The sequence below is a fragment of the Temnothorax longispinosus genome, chromosome 9 (assembly GCF_030848805.1).
Source record: "Temnothorax longispinosus isolate EJ_2023e chromosome 9, Tlon_JGU_v1, whole genome shotgun sequence".
Lineage (NCBI taxonomy): Eukaryota > Metazoa > Arthropoda > Insecta > Hymenoptera > Formicidae > Temnothorax > Temnothorax longispinosus.
Window position 1 is genome coordinate 18,356,322 of NC_092366.1, and position 16,229 is coordinate 18,372,550.

The 16,229-nt window shown below is 35.3% G+C and overlaps 3 protein-coding genes across 10 annotated transcripts in view; 2 read left to right on the forward strand and 1 right to left on the reverse strand.

The window, feature by feature from the left end:
• Positions 1–5,058, forward strand: part of Hnf4 (Hepatocyte nuclear factor 4) — a 35,727-nt gene extending 30,669 nt beyond the window's left edge. For 4 of the 5 annotated variants that reach the window (XM_071787324.1, XM_071787325.1, XM_071787326.1 and 1 more), the window contains 2 exons: positions 1,745–1,903; positions 2,388–5,058. In XM_071787324.1, the coding sequence (XP_071643425.1) occupies positions 1,745–1,903; positions 2,388–2,860 (632 nt within the window). In that variant the 3' untranslated portion in view covers positions 2,861–5,058. The remainder of the gene's footprint in view (positions 1–1,744; positions 1,904–2,387) is intronic. The other variant, XM_071787327.1, reaches the window with a different exon arrangement.
• Psf3 (DNA replication complex GINS protein PSF3) lies at positions 5,027–6,376 on the reverse strand. Its single transcript, XM_071787330.1, has 4 exons — positions 6,183–6,376; positions 5,698–5,842; positions 5,472–5,601; positions 5,027–5,391 (listed from the first exon to the last, which is right to left on the reverse strand). Exons 1-4 carry the CDS (start codon positions 6,286–6,288, stop codon positions 5,164–5,166), a joined length of 609 nt encoding a protein of 202 aa, XP_071643431.1. The 5' UTR covers positions 6,289–6,376; the 3' UTR covers positions 5,027–5,163.
• A 3,178-nt stretch (positions 6,377–9,554) lies between these two features.
• On the forward strand, positions 9,555–15,969 carry LOC139818874 (uncharacterized). Of its 4 annotated transcripts, none has more exons than XM_071787883.1 (6): positions 9,555–9,605; positions 13,418–13,652; positions 13,802–13,904; positions 14,224–14,488; positions 15,063–15,216; positions 15,501–15,969. In XM_071787883.1, the coding sequence occupies exons 1-6, from the start codon at positions 9,570–9,572 to the stop codon at positions 15,692–15,694; spliced, it is 987 nt and encodes a 328-aa protein (XP_071643984.1). In that variant the 5' UTR covers positions 9,555–9,569; the 3' UTR covers positions 15,695–15,969. The 4 variants fall into 4 exon arrangements, with proteins under 4 accessions (XP_071643984.1, XP_071643987.1, XP_071643986.1 ...); XM_071787886.1 differs by lacking the exon at positions 9,555–9,605 and adding an exon at positions 12,342–12,477; XM_071787885.1 differs by lacking the exon at positions 9,555–9,605 and adding an exon at positions 12,443–12,707 and having other exon boundaries at positions 13,399–13,652.
• The last annotated feature ends 260 nt before the right edge of the window (positions 15,970–16,229 follow it).

Consider the following 16,229-nt stretch of genomic DNA (forward strand, 5'->3'; position numbering starts at 1 on the left):
CTGAATAAAAAACACGGAAATATATATCGAATGAGAATTAATTTTACTTGAACACCTGCAAGTTTCTTTCGACTCACAATCAGACATTTAATTGTCAATCCTAATTATTATGCAGATATGTTAATCTAATTTCTATAAGTTGGAGTAACTCTGCGAAACAGATAGGTGGTCCTCGTAATGTAACACTTCACGTTTCCATTTAAAATTTGCCATTTTGTTTCACTACGAGGACAAGTTGCATTATGTCGATTGTAACATGCGATTGATAAATGGATTGTGTCACGTCATTTATCTTGTCGCGAGCTAATCGCTCTTTACAATGTAAAACAATTTCGGGCAGAATATGTTATCTCTCCTTGTGATTAACTTTACTTAATGGAAAGAGGTTTGGTGTTGAGGGTCACGCGCAAAGCGACTCGTTCAGTTCGAAATCTTCTAATTACGATAAATGTAAATACGCGGATAAGGAACTTATCATCTTATTGTCGACAATTAAATTTCAGCTCTGCGCTGAAGAGCAACGATATATTCAAACTGAGAAACAAGATCCGAATTGGTTGATATTTCGGATAAATTAATTATTGCGATTACTCAACTCCGAATATCTAAATTATCTGGATAAATTATCGGATTCTGATACCCGAAGAGTCGAATTCACCCAAATCTGCGAACTTATTAATTTGGATTTGAACTATTCATTTCAAGAGATATTACAAAGAGTTATTACGCAATGAGCAGAGGACTAATTGCTCAATTAGTTAGAACTTATTTAGCTGTTCCTGTTTTGAAAGAGCGTTTTTCAGAGAATATTGTTACAACCGGAAGAAGTTATCTATCGTCTGAGCAAGTAAATCAATGAGTATTCTCTTAAAAGTTTCTTTCAAAATCAGAAAATGCTTGACCAAGTTTCAAATTTCATGTTTCTACAAATTTTTGGTATGCATTGTATTTATTTTCATTAAAGCAATCTCTTTATACATGTAATAAGTATGTAACAAATCACGTGTAATTTCAATAAATTTCGGGGAATTGGATTTTGCAGTCAGTTCTCTACTCAATTTTTTTGTAATTTGGATCCGAATTTATGAATTTGTGAATTCGACTAATCGAGTATTAAAATTTGGATAATTCAAATTTATGAATTTGAGTTATGATGAATTCAAATATATAATTGGTTAATAATTATTTTGGATAATTTGAATATTTTTTTATCGGAATAAATATAATTTCCCTGGCTATATTTATAATACTAATTTGTGCCAGGGAAATTTGTGCTTGCTTTATAATATAATAACGAATCGTAACGCGCTGACAATCTACTATTTTATTAACTGAACGTTTTGTCTGTTGTTGCACGATTACGGGGCTTAGGTGGTTGACTGAGTCCGGAATTCGTGTGTTGTGTGTCACTTTAAAATGCATGTTAATGCATGAACACTGATGTTTGGTTTGGCGATATCTATTAAGTTGATGCAGACAGTCTACTTATCCGTCCATATATTTATCAAATAAAATTGAAGACGAATATTCAACGAATCACTCCTTTAATTTGATAAAGTTTTTCATCCCTTTCTTAAGTAATTTTGTGATTTTCTGCCTTTATTTGGTACAAAGTTTGACGGAAAAACGACTTTCGCATCGGCTTAGTAATACCTGCGAGGTATACTGTTTTTTCTTTTCTTTTACCACCGGACTCAGTTTCTGTGAGACGAACGAAGGAACAACGGTGTATCGCGTCTATCAGTAATATCATTGCAATTTGTAGAGGGGAGCAATCAGCAGGACCTGGACATCAGCAAGGTGGGCGTCAGGGTGATGGACGAGCTGGTGAAACCGTTTCAGAAGATCAAGATCGACGACACGGAGTTCGCTTTTCTCAAAGCCATCGTGTTCTTTGACCCGAGTAAGTGTTCCATTCGAAGGATCGTCGTGCGACAATTCGCGATTCGCAATGGATTATTATTCATGTGGAATCGAGCGGAATAGAAAAACATTGCCGCGTGTAATAGACAATAAATGCGTGCCGTTAATATAGATCGAATACAATTCGCTCGCAATAATCTCTACGCTCTTGCGATCAATTCGGTCTCGTTGAGGCAATCACGCCTTTCAACTTCGCCAGGCTTTCATAAACAACGCAAATCATCGCTTATTTATAGATATCAGCGAGTCAGAGTGAAAAAAATTGCGCATTCCAAGATTTAATAAGCTGATTAATTTAATATTTTATCGCCATATTTTCATTCGTCGATTAATTTATAATTAACGTGATTCAGAATCGAGAGTGAATTGTCGCGATCGAACGACCTCCGAGTAACTGAAACTGTCCACTCCCTGCGATCGGGGACAATTACGCTTCTTTTCTATATGTTCGTCATTTGTTGCAGACGCGAAAGGATTGAGCGATCAGAAGACGGTCCGGGAGCTGCGCCACAACATCCAAGTAAAGCTCGAGAATCATATCAGCGATCACCGTTGCGATCTGCCAGGGCACTTCGGTGATATCCTTTTAATGTTACCCGCTCTGCAGTCGATCTCATGGCAGATGGTCGAGCAGATCCAGTTCGTCCGCCTATTCGGGGTGGCACATATTGACAATCTGCTTCAGGAGATATTCCTGGGCGGCACCACGTCGGAGATGAACGGCACCGCTACCCCCTTACCGATCTCGAACACCGCGCCAGGCAGTTATATGAGCAGCAACGAGAGCCCCAGCAGCCCCCTGACGCCGGCGAATACTGGCAATCTGAGCCCGCAAACCGATCAGATGCCCGTCATGATCCTCAGGGATCTCACGCCGAACCAGGACTTTAGATACTTCAAGCAGGAGCCCAGTCTCGAGCCCGAGACCAGCTTCTGACTAGTTTCGGGAACTGAGCTCACCGCTGAATAGCCAACGACGCTATTTTGCTCAAAAATTGTTGCTCAATTAATAAAACTGCGCGTATTATGTTAATCAAATGAAATGTGATCGTTGGTCCGCAAAATAAGGCGGGATGTGAGGAAGAGATGAAAGATCGACACTTGTTGCAAATGGTGCAACATGTGAGAGGAGTTAACGCGAAAGAATCCAGATTTACATGATTGTAAATTTTACGGCGCGGCATGCTGTGGTCACATTTCCTGCGGCTCACGATTAGCCAAGACCCGCACCTGTACAGATACCGATTGATCGCCGACCAAGATGAATGTGATAAGCGATAAGATCGTGTCTTGCCATTATTATTGCTACTGTTACTGTTGCGATAGTATTCGGGCCGTTTCCGAAGTCCAGGCTAGGACTAGAGGATAATGCGTGTAATACAATCGTGCAATTGACAATAATAATCATTAGCAACTAATTTGGAACAGGGACTGAAACCGAGGCAATCTATACGATGGGTTTTCGTTTGTATAAAAAAAAACTCTTAGCCTTGTCATTGATTGCACCACTTTTATTGCGTCTGACTAATAAGATTCAATTTGGTGTATCTTACGACATCGAAATTCGAATTCATCAAAATAATATCGGTTTCGAACCCTGACTTAGAGAATAGAATGTAAGTCCATATTCGACTATTATTGTTGTACATACAGAGGTATGTTTGCAAGTCGAGTTAAGTAATCAGAAACAATAAGAAACATCAGCGTTGATGTAACGAGAAATATATATATGTATTTTTTTACTATTCTGCTCAGTCCGAATTGGGTGAATAGCGTTTGCTGTAGTTCGTGATATAGTGTAAATAGCATGATGCAGCAATGAATAACAATATGTATAACATTCCAATTATAGCTGTATCAATATAAACGTTATAGGTAGTCTTAAAATAGCTGATAGGACACGCGCGCTGACATAATCATCGCGGGTCCTCTGCAAAATGAAAAGTGCGCCATTGCAATGCAATTTACCGTTAGTAGTGATGAGGAATGCACAGGCGGTTGGCCATTTTATGCGTGCGAATGTCGAGCAATAAACCGGTCTGCCACAGCGGCCTGTGCCTAATCAAAAAATGGCTAGTGCATCTTATCGCGGTGTTAGTCTTTAGCGAAATGTCAACACTGACATTATGGCCGGATAGAAAGCAATAGCATAATAATCAGATAACAAGTAAAGTTAACGAGATAGAGAAGTATAATGAGTATCAATTATAATGTAATATAAACACATATATCGGTCATGCATTGATCGCTCGGGGATTTGAGTTATAATTATACGCGAGAACAATTGTGAACCATGAGAATAATTCCGTGCAAATATGACTTGAGACGGACTAGCAAATCGCTTTCATCTCGAAAATATCCGGCACGCCTGATAAGAGCGGGCTTTGATCTAAAAGATTTACGCAATGTATGTGCGTTAAGTAGTCGAAATCGCAAATAATTTTATTTGCAAACTGTACAAGCATTGTTATTCTCTTCTTTTTTGTCTGAATTCTACTATAATTTGATTTTCTCTTACTGCAATAATTTTATGAATATACCATATTTGCATTAGGTACTATATTTTGTATGGTTTCTCATGACATGTATCCAGTGTCACACGCACATATATACCTATATATATATAAACAATGTTTCACAACACATAGTACTATATAAAAAGACATGTTTTAATATAAGTCGTAGATACAGCAAATTAGACCGGCAAATATATATTTTATATTTTTGTACGAAGAGTTTAATAAACATTAACGTCTAATGTAAGGTATAACGTAGTGCAAGAGAAAAGAAATATGCGCGATTATCATTGTTAATAATAAAACGATATTCCGCTGAAAAGTGTAATATATTAGTGTTTTATTGCATATATCTACTAAGATATTTTAACAATTTTTAGTCATGGGTTGTGAAATAGATATTATCACTTTTTGTTGTATGATCCTTTCTATTATATTGTTAACAGTTCGAATGTGACTGATTCCATACAAAATACGTATGTATACATATATACATATATACATAAAGTTTTTATTTGTTATTTAATAAGTAATAAGTTACACAGATATATTTGTATCTTTAAATAAAGGGATATGTAGTTTCAATGTATAAGACAATAAATTTTATTTAATATTACAATCGCGCTTATTAATCATTCGTATAAAAAAAAATTACACCGCGTAAGTATATAATTTATCGTACTTTATATTTGTTTTATCACATGTATCGTATGCAGCGCACGTTTCAATCCAGTTCGTAATCTGTTCGTTTTCGCTTTTTAAGATTCACAGCGCTCTGTGAAGTTTCGATAACGCTCGAGCCTTCCCTTAACCATTCATTCAATTGCAACTTGGCCTTCCTGCCTGTGAGGAACAAGTCTCTCTCTAATCTCGGCAGTAAACTATTAAGCGTGGGATCGGAAACAGGATTTTGTGCCCAGTCCATGACTAGTCTAAATCGCGACCTGAAGGTCTGAAAGACACGGGATATATATAATTAAATAATGAATGCGAATCAGTTGACGAACAGCTTAAAGTTAGCACATCACTTACTAGTAACAAACTGTCAATTATCATTTCGCAATCGCGATTGTTGAACCTTCTCAAATACATTCCCAGTTCGTAATAATACGGATTCCATTTATTAAGTACGACAGTACAAGCGTCTGCTAATAAAATTTCTCTGCAACACACACGAGAAACATCCCTGTTAGAGAATTCTTCTCGTGATCTTAATAAAAATTAATTCCACTATGCATTCGGGCAAATATGTACACACCTGTAGCCTTCCTTGTATGTCTTGGGTATGTCTACGCTGACTATTGATTCCCTTACTCTATTCAACGGTTGCGCCAACCATAGTGGAAGTTCCAACTTTGTACCTGGTTTCAGGTCCTCCGACTCGGAAGAAAGATCCAGAAAACCTGTATGCGCAATAGGACACAACGTAGAACAATTATATGTACAAGAATAAACTCTTACTTTCTATGTGCAAAATAAATATAACATGGGGAATAAAATATCTGACTTTAATTAAAATACTGCTCTAGATCGGGGAACTTTATCACAATTTTCATCATAAGTACAAAGCTAAAAGCTTAATCAATAAGTATACAGTTCAGAAACGCTCCTTCTGTGAAGGAATACAATTCCATTTCATTTTTCTCGTTCTTGTTATTATATTACATTAAGGATCGATAAACAAGTTTCAGTGTTTTAGTTTTAATATAGGAAAGGTGTGATGAGAAATCTCGATAAGCTTACCCAAGCGAGGTAGCGACACTTCTACTTTGCACGATATCCGTTCCTCCGTGCACAAAATATCCGTCAGAGAAAAATAATCCGGCATGTAACTGTAGGACAACGTCATTCTTCTACTTTCAATATTATGTTGAAAATCCTAAACAGCTCCGATGGAGTTGCATCTGATTGCATCTGTTGATCAACAATCAGTGAATCAGCGCCTCTCACGAAATAATGGCGTACTTCTTTACTTCTTTCTCTTATTCTTCTTTGGTAAGAAACGCCGATTATAAAATAGCATAAGATGATAATGTAGATAATACGTTGATATTTTTACCTACATCGAGACGAGATTATTACATATACATATACACATGTATTACACATACATGTATCATATATATGTGTATGTATATGTGATGTAGAGAAAATTAAGATGACGATGTAAATGAAACTATTTTATTATTTAAATTTGTGCAGCGTTTATTTGTGCATTGTATATATAAAGAATATACCAATAAATAATTCTATAAAATTAATTTATAAATAATTTATAAATTATATTTTTATAATAAAATATATAATAACTTAAATAATACCTAAGTTTATTTTTTATTTAAATAATATATAAAAATATTAAATTAAATAATATATTACGTGATACTAATATAAATTAAAATTAATATTAATTTACAAAACGTGCCTCTTTAATTAAGAAAGAGGACGTTTCATGCGTACTCCAATGTGTGCGTGTGTATTTTAATAGAATATATATTTTATATATATTCGAAGTTTATAAATTTCGCTCGCAATATACGGTATACAAAATTATAAACAGAACTCGATCCCAAATTCCGCCACGAAATTCTATACATATCTATACTAAAAATTAAGCAACTTCAACGAAAGATTTGGTGCGAAATATATATCGCGGCAAAAAATGATAGTTAGAATTGTAATTTCCATTCCTGGATTCCCGAATATGCATGTATATAAAATATATATTACAATAAAATGTACACATATATTGGAAATACGTATGTAAAATTATAGATAAAACTCTTTTATATTTGTGCACGTATTATATTTCTTAAATACAGATAAATCGCGCAAAAATATCTGTTCCGATTAAACAGCCACCGTCGCCTTGATACCCCTCACGTACTGACTGTTACTACGTTTACGCGAGCGTTACTTCTGTAGTAACTTACGATAATTTTTTCGCATAAACGGGATTTTGTAGTAACTTATGATAATTTACTCCGTGTAAACGAATGATATATCGTAAGTTACTACAGAAGTAACGCTCGCGTAAACGTAGTATGAGAGAGTTACATAATCGCCAGGCTAATGATCACTACGTGTTCGCGATATATAACACTCTCGCGTTTCGAGAGACAGCTACGTCGACCAGACACCACCGAGACAGAACGTAGAATACAGCCAGTTAAACCTGTGAAAGTTAACGAAAGATTCGGCATACGTTGATCTCTTATTGTTCGTTGAAAGTTTTCGGTATTTTTGAACCGGCCGCGGCCGCGCGCGTCGTGACGTCATGCGCCGCTCCGCGCCGCCGGCGCGGCGGATCGATACGGTGACGGTGACGTAGTAGGCAGTGTAGGCACCTGCGCAGTCCGTACCAACCCGTACTAGCGGCGCGACCGTTAAACTCGAAAGCTCCGTACTTCGAAGATCGGCGCGTTTTCGACGTTGTTTCTGGCGATGAGCGGACTTGTCACTTGTTTCCGTCAACGCTCGGAGTAGTGTTACCTGCGTGAGTGACTCAGTTATCATTCTCCCGAGAAATTTCGCACAGGTAGGAAGTGTTTGTGCTCCGCGCGCGCTCGTCACCGACGTCACCGTGCTTCGTGCTGTTTTCGGAACGCGCTCGTTTCGGTGATTGGCATTCCTGCTTCCTCGTTTCGCGGGCCGCGGGAATACACGCTACGCGATCGAGTACCGCGCGCCGTGTGCCGTGTGTGCCGTGTGCCGTGTGTGTAAAACAATTTACGAGTGTATGAGGTGTTTATCGGAATGAACGTGTCGCGCGACGCGCTCACTCGAGACGTCGAGGCGGAGATATGTATGAACGACTTGCTTTGCAGTTTCGCGCTGTGATATTCGCGAGTGATAGTCGCTCCTCCCGCCATGTCTGGATTCGCGAAGAACGCTGACGTGCCGGACGTGTCGTGTGATTTAGCTCCGATTCTCTCCGTAGGGAAAAAGGGCTGAGTGATATTGATCGTGTCAAGTGATTCCGGTGATTCGATCGGTGATAACGGAACGCCGCGATACATCGCCCGTTCGTGAATGCTTCATAATCTCGGATTCTCGTATATCTCGCGTCGCGTAAGTTAGCGGCCGGCAGTCACGATTCTTCGTCGTGCATATAATAACGCAGTTTTACTTTCGCGGGATTTACGAGTTTGGTAACGTATTACTGTGCGTGCGATATTTAATTTCAACAGCGTATCTCTGATTGACGAAGTGCGTGTCTTTATTAACCGTCCGCTCGACTTGCGTAGTATCGCGGTGATGAACGAGGAACGACGCGGAGCACGCGGCGTCGCGACTCCTTCAAATTTGCATGAAAAATTCATGTTACCCGCGGTGATGAACGTGGAACGACGCGGAGCACGCGGCGTCGCGACTCCTTCAAATTTGCATGAAAAATTCATGTTACCCGCTTTTATATTACAGAGAAAAGTACTTTTCCTTCCCACGGGTACGACCTTGGCGAGGTGGGAAGGCTCCAGTACCCAGTACGAGGATTTTACCCAAGCAAAACTCTTGTTCTGCTTGGATAAAAATTCAAAGACGGGGAAGCTAACGTACCCTCGTCCGCCGATAGAATTGAATGAACGAATCGCAGCCGGTTCGTCGCGTTTGCATCGGGAGTGCCGCTCATAAGTAATCGGACTAAAGGACTTTTTTAAACGGGAGTGCCGTACAATATCGCGCGAAAAAGACTTTTAACAGAACGTAGTCCGCGCGCGCGTGTAGTTTATCATCCGCGAGTGTTTCTCGCGAGTGTCCTGTGCGGTGAGACGATGAAGCCTAAGTATCCCCTGAGAGGAGGAGGAGGCCTGGGAGAGGCATCGGGCACCGGCGGAGCAACCTTGGGGTGAGTATCATCTCTTTATATCTGCGTAAAATTAAAATAGTTCTTTTTTATTTATTCGAATTGTTTTATCTCGATAAATTAAAAATAATTAGAGAAAAAGATTATCTAAAATTTTACTCTTATAAAGATCGTTTTCGGTGAACACAGATAATTGTGTTGCTAAATATTTTATTGAAAAACAAATTAGTTGCGCGTAAAAATTATATTTTGAAAAATGTTGATTATTTTGAACGCTTCTTTAATTTGAATCTTATGTTTGTATGTTACAGAGTATCATCGTAGCTATGCGGCTGATAACTCCGCCCGTTGCGCATCGGCCGGTGAGTGACGAATTTTTTTTTATAATGGGGTAACGAATCTGTGTGAATATATTAGATTGTACATTATTTATGTATTATTCCCATCTAATAATGCAGATAAATGCGACTTGTCACAGATCCGTTGCCCTCTGAAATGGATAGACTATAAATCAGACTAGGTTAAATAATTAATCCTGGAACTCTATCATTTATCAATTTATTGTGCTTATGCGAGAATGCTCTCGCGTTAGCACATGTCGAGTTCACAACAGAGCTCGTTATGTCGATGCATCGTTTATTTGATGCAGCGTCTAATATTTATTGCATAGTACACTAACCGCCAAGTGTACCCTATAGATGATTCATTGGAATTTTGAAATACATATTTTATTGTCAAGTATCTATATTCGTTATCAATTAACTAAATTTATTAAATTAATTACATTTTCAAATTTGTTTTTAAAATAATTATTGAAAAATAGACATAGAAAAAGAGATAAAGAATAAAAATAAAATTTTACAAGAAATAGAATATTTTTTTTATATGTGCTGTCTCATATCACTTGAGTTTTCTTTTGACGTTTATTTTTCGGGGAAATAAGGTTTTAAAAATATTTCTAGATATTTTTTAGATATACCTACAATAATAATAATAATTTTCTACAGATAGGCAATAGATAGAGATAGCTTACGTGTAATTCAAGAAATAAAAAATAATAAGAGAAATATCTGTAAATAAAGAATAGATAGATTCAATAAAATAAAATTAATCAAACTATTATATATATACATATAAAAAAAGTTATTGTTACAACAATTTGTATTTTTTTACAAATAATTTTTTTTTCCCTTTTTCTTTCCTCCAGGATTAAATATTACAAAAATTGGTGCAAGAAAGCAAAATGTATAAACAAATTTAACATGGATGTATCACGGATGATCGAGTGAAAAAGATCAAAAGATATTTTAGTTCACGTTTCACATATTCTTCTGAAGAATCTTATTATATATAAACTAACAATCACATTAATGATTGTTAAAAAATTGCATATTTATTTTTATTTATATATACATATATATAACGCACTAATTTTATCTTAATCTTATTATAGTCTATCTATCAAATAGCTTGAGTTATTTGCATCAATAAATGAAATAAAATGACATGAGATCCAATAAATATTCCGTCGCGGGACAGAATAATTTCTTTATATAGAAATGTCTCAAAACTGATAGTTTTTATATCAATTTTACTAAAATGCATAATATAATGTGAAATGACACATATTTCATATATCGTATTAAATGTAATTTTAATAACATTTTGCAATAAAATAACGAGATGTTTATATGAATATACATGATATATGTGAAAATTTATAAAGACAAATGTCACATGCGCGAGAATACGATAAATTCATTATATTGATTATTGCTTGATACTTTTTGTGTGAATATATTGCTTTGGAAATTATTATCTGTTTTGGATCTCACGTCATTCATTCTCGCGGTTCGGTTCGCTGTTCGCGATTTGGATTGCACTAAAATTTTTTTGTCTATGTATTAATTTATTGATCGAGTGATCAGTTAATTTTTAAATTTCGGTTGTTTTATGTTTTTACATTATAGTATTTAAATTTATATATTCGCGCTCGAGATTAAACGCGACGATTTTGATTAGAGAGAATGCGGTTTATAGTTTATATAAAAAAATAACAAAAAGGGAGAAGTCTGAGTTAGAGAGGTTTATCGATATTCGGTATTAAAAAAATCTTTATTTGACCTTCTATTCTTTTTCTATTCGAAATTTCGTATCAATATAAAATAGAAAAGAAAGTATTATCGACTTTTTTTGATACTACTTATTTTCTATTTTATATTGATATACGAAATTTTTTAAATAAAAAAGAATAGAAGGTCAAATAAAAATCTTTTAATAATAAATAAAAAAAATTTAAATCAACGCTACGTGGCTCAACAACTCCGCCCGTTGCACATCGGCGTGGTGAGTCAGAATTTTTTTTATTGAAATAACAAATCTACGATTAGTCAGATATAGAGCCATTGTATCTCGGAACATATCGACGCTTATATATATAAATTAATTAAGTCAGGGCTTTAGGAAGTCGCGTTTCCTTTAGCCTGCAAAAGTACTTTGCATTATATTTAATCATTTATTGTTATGTGTATACAATCTATTTAATATATTTTTTACGTAATCCATTTAACAAAATTGTGTGTGTTTACGATCATTATTTAAAATTATTTGTTCCTATAACGCACCAATTTTAGCTTAAGCTTTCACAGTCTATTCATATATGTATATATGTATCTAATATTATATCAAGAGACACGATAGCGTGAGTTAATGCAACAATTAATACATACAACTATACAAATCGTCATATTTATACATTTTTAGATAGCATTAATATTATAATAATAATAATAAAATAACAAGAACGTTAAGTAAAATTTATTACTCAAGATTATATTCAATCATATGTTAATTATGTTCAACAATATTATTATAACTGTTAGATTGTGGAAAAATAATTTATATTTTTATTACCAGAAATTAATAAAAGAGAATTATTAACTTATATGAAATTTATAGTTCTTTTATCTAAAAAATAATAAAATGCTAACACAAATATTATAATAAATACGTAATGAAATCAGTTCACAAGTAGCACGAAAAAAATGTCAAATAAAAAATATACTTTTCTTGTATAACAGAACGGGTTTTACATTGGAATTTAGGATTTGGGTGCCTATAGCTCACTCCTTGTAACTGGCTATGTTTGCCATTTACGTTCAATAAAAACGCGCGTGCGCCCTGTACTGGTCCGATACTACCCTCGGCTATCAGACTCGCAGCTAGTGCTCAATGGTAAGAGTGAATTTTCTTATCACGGTCATATTCTTCTTGATTGTGCTCGTACGAAGTGATCCGTGACGTGTGGAAAATGGACAAATTTACTTGAACATCCTCGGCTTATTTTTGCGTGAGATCGATGCTTAATTCGACGATGTAGACGCGGAAACACAATCGAGAAGTCGAGGAAGGAAACGGAATGAAAGACACACTGGAGATTTAACGTTGTCTCGTTACTTTTGAAGGTTTTACATATAATTATTTGGTTTAATTTATTAGACATTTTGGTTTAAATGCTCATGTTATAACAATATATTTTTTTTAAATTTATATTTTTATTTCTTATATTTTACTTATTTATGTAAGTTTAGATAGAAATATACATATATTTAAAGATATATAATAATATTTATTATTTGAAAAATCATTCTTATCGTTAATATAATTTTTATTACAAAAACTTGTTGCATGTTTATCAATTATTTCATTTATTTAGAAGCAGAAAGATTCACACTTTGATAGAAATAATTTGCATGATAATTTTCAAAATAGATATTAGATATTGTTATTTTTACAATAATAATATTAATAACTCTTTGTCAATCATTTAGGCATAGAGAATTATCAGTCTGATATAAATTAATGTTTATTAGATCACAGACATAGAGAATAAAAGGTTACAATTAAGATCATTTTCAGGCAATCTTATTTATAATTTTATATGCCGTGTAATAATACAAAGAACATTTGAAGAATAAAAATACGCACACATACATGCATAAAATATATTAAAATACATGTATTAAGACATTGTATTTTGAAATCTGACGTATTAAGATTGTCTAAAGCTTCTAATTGATATCACATATAATAATCGACATTATAACACTCGTTAAAAATTGTTTATATTTTATTATTACAAAAAATCCAGCTTAGTTAATTTATGAATTTACAGATGAGAGCATTGGACACAATTATGAATTCAACTTGTGCTTACTGTACACTCGAACCACCTCCCGACATCCTTCACATACCCCCGCCACCATTCCCGGCTATTCTTCAGCAAGGTTCCGACTTTTATCCGAGCTCTGACATCCTACCATTCCCACCGCATTTAAATGACAGTCCCTGCAAGCACTTCTGCGACCGGCGTTCCGAAGGAGTTCAATATATAGAAATGCCTCAACAAGGTTAGCGAAGAAGCGACTATTTTCTTTTAGATGAAAAGACGAGACTTAATTTAATATATTTTACTTTGATAACTATTCTGTAGATTTTAATAACAATCGAATCATTTAAACTAAATTTGGATGTAAAACATATCTATACAAATTTTTAGGGACCGTCTTTGACGATACGTGGCTCCTGATCCTAATATCATCGTGCGTCGGTGTTATTTTTATTGGCATAGTACTCGCGACGTTGCTCTTAAAATGCAAATTGTAAGTATTTTTTTTTACTTTATAGGGAAAACTAGTCTGAAATGATATACCAGTAAATATAATTCGGGCTAACAATTAAATAGCAAGTATAATATCTAGTTTATCTTTAAGACTTTTATATTTGTTTGAAAGATGCTTAAAAGATATCAATAATGAATTAAAGCCGGATTTTATTCCTACACATCAACGTTACTGCAAAGTAATAACGAAATAATAATAACAGATTTGAGACAATTCCAGTAGTCTAGTTTCGCGATGTTTCTGGTATGTCATTCTCTTCTGCGTGAAAAATGCAAAATAAAATCGTTAAATATAATAGCAACAGAAACGGGAAAGGCGGAGTGATCTCCATGCCGAATGCAACCTCCGGCATGCAGACGAAAAATGGTCGGCTTCAGAACGAGGCGGTGCTCTACCCTTGTGCGGCAGACACCATGCAGGACAGTCGAGTCATGTGGGCCACCCTTACCCCACGCGGGACCACGAGGCACTATCTGGAGGAGCATACGTATGAAACCATCGGCAGTGGCCAGTTCCACAAACGTGCCTGTTCGACTACACCAACCGAACATGTAAAACTCAAGGCAATCTAACAATACGTTTGTATTACACGACAATTATTTGTTTCATGCGCAAAATATCCTAGAAAAATTTTCCCAGTGAGCCTTTTCGTGGATATGCTTATTTATTATTCTCTTATTCTTTCTGACTTTTCTTGATTAAATTAGAGTTTATTTTTCCTGGCAAAGATACATTTTTGACGAATAAAATGAATTTTTAACTTTAACGTTAAATATTTCTATTATTAATTGTTAAGTTGTGGATTTGTCGATGAGTAAGTTAATTAAATAAGAATTGAGGTAAAATTAAACGCAATTGAGTGAAGAATAATGTTTTATTATCTATTTATTTATACAAAATGGACTTGAAATTCTTCAACGGGGGGTACATTATCCTCTATCATTAAAACTTGGCTTTTGAGAAAAATTCTCTTTTGTTTTCAATCGCTTATTATTTAGAGATCATTGGGTTATCAACGTTTTCGTCCCTATAAGGCATGAAAGATGTCTCAATTTGCTTGCCAGATATCTAATTAAGATAATGAAGTGAATCCATTTCGTATAGAACATGTGTGAATATAAATTAATAATTTTATAGACGTATGCCGATCCACCACCTATTAGCCCGGTGCAAAATCGTCCGAAGGATGACAAAGCTTTTGATAACACTGCTTTCGTAGATTACGAGGAACCATTGTCCATCAAGACTGAATATTATCAGCTCAACGATGTTCTGGAACCGAATGAGTCCGGTAATCCAACCTCGACACAACACGATGCATTTTAAGAACACAATAAATTTTCCTAAAATGTTTTCAGCGAGCGTATATAACGGATCCCTTTAATTAAAGTCAGATTAACTAAACTGTAAATTCTGTGATTTAATACTAATTAGCTCGAATTAGAGGTTCCGTATAGCACGAATATATGAGTAATGCACACAATGTGAGCTTTTACATGGACAAACAAATTCTGGACGGACACGCCATGTGTGTTACCTTTGTTGAGAGTAATAATAAATCTCATGTGATTTTAGGGATACTTACGATTCAGAGAGGAACCCTTCGTCCGCACGTGAGTTCCCCGACGAGAATCGAGCATCCGAACTTACCCCCGTTGAATCTTCATCCGCATAAGCGCGCATCTCGCAAGGGTTCCGGCGCGCAACACACCTCGGACACGCTGTTGAGGAGCAGCATCACATCGTCCACTTACATACCGACCATATAAGCGTCCTCCTTTCGTCACATTTTTTCAGGGTTTCGCCAATAAAGCCCGAGTTACGCCGTGCACCTTTTACATCCTCGTTAATATCATCGTATCTAGTCATTGTAAGCACACGCTGACCGCCAAGTAAAACGATGTAATCGTGGGAAAATAATTCTTTTTTATCAATTGATATGACTTGTGATTGTGATTGTGTAGAACAGTAGGTCGTAGACTTAATAGAACAAATAATATATGTTACATTTGCATCTTACGGAATAAAACAATGCATAGCAAAAGATGGTTCTTATAACCCCGTTCATCTCCATGAACTGTCCGTCCCGTTACTTCTAAGATATAAATAACAGATTTATTTAACGGATGTAAAGTGAGCTCTTACATCTTCGTTTACATCCGCCCGCTTTGTGCACGAATTTTTTATCAATCTTTGCAGAATTTTTGTTTTTAGAGTATACCGTGGATTTGAATCATTTATCTGGAAATACGAAGAGGTTTAAGCCTCGAGAATCATCGATATGTTGAAAGGGAGAAAGGAGCT

Coding starts and splice junctions, on each gene's coding strand:
- Psf3 (XM_071787330.1), bottom strand. CDS start 6,288: ATGACGTTGTCCTACAGTTACATGCCGGATTATTTTTCTCTGACGGAT. Junction 5,602..5,697: donor ACATACAAGGAAGGCTACAG/GTGTGTACATAT, acceptor TGTGTGTTGCAG/AGAAATTTTATTAGCAGACG. Junction 5,392..5,471: donor TAATTGACAGTTTGTTACTA/GTAAGTGATGTG, acceptor CGTGTCTTTCAG/ACCTTCAGGTCGCGATTTAG.
- LOC139818874 (XM_071787883.1), top strand. CDS start 9,570: ATGCGGCTGATAACTCCGCCCGTTGCGCATCGGCCG. Junction 13,653..13,801: donor TATAGAAATGCCTCAACAAG/GTTAGCGAAGAA, acceptor ACAAATTTTTAG/GGACCGTCTTTGACGATACG. Junction 13,905..14,223: donor TTGCTCTTAAAATGCAAATT/GTAAGTATTTTT, acceptor TAAATATAATAG/CAACAGAAACGGGAAAGGCG.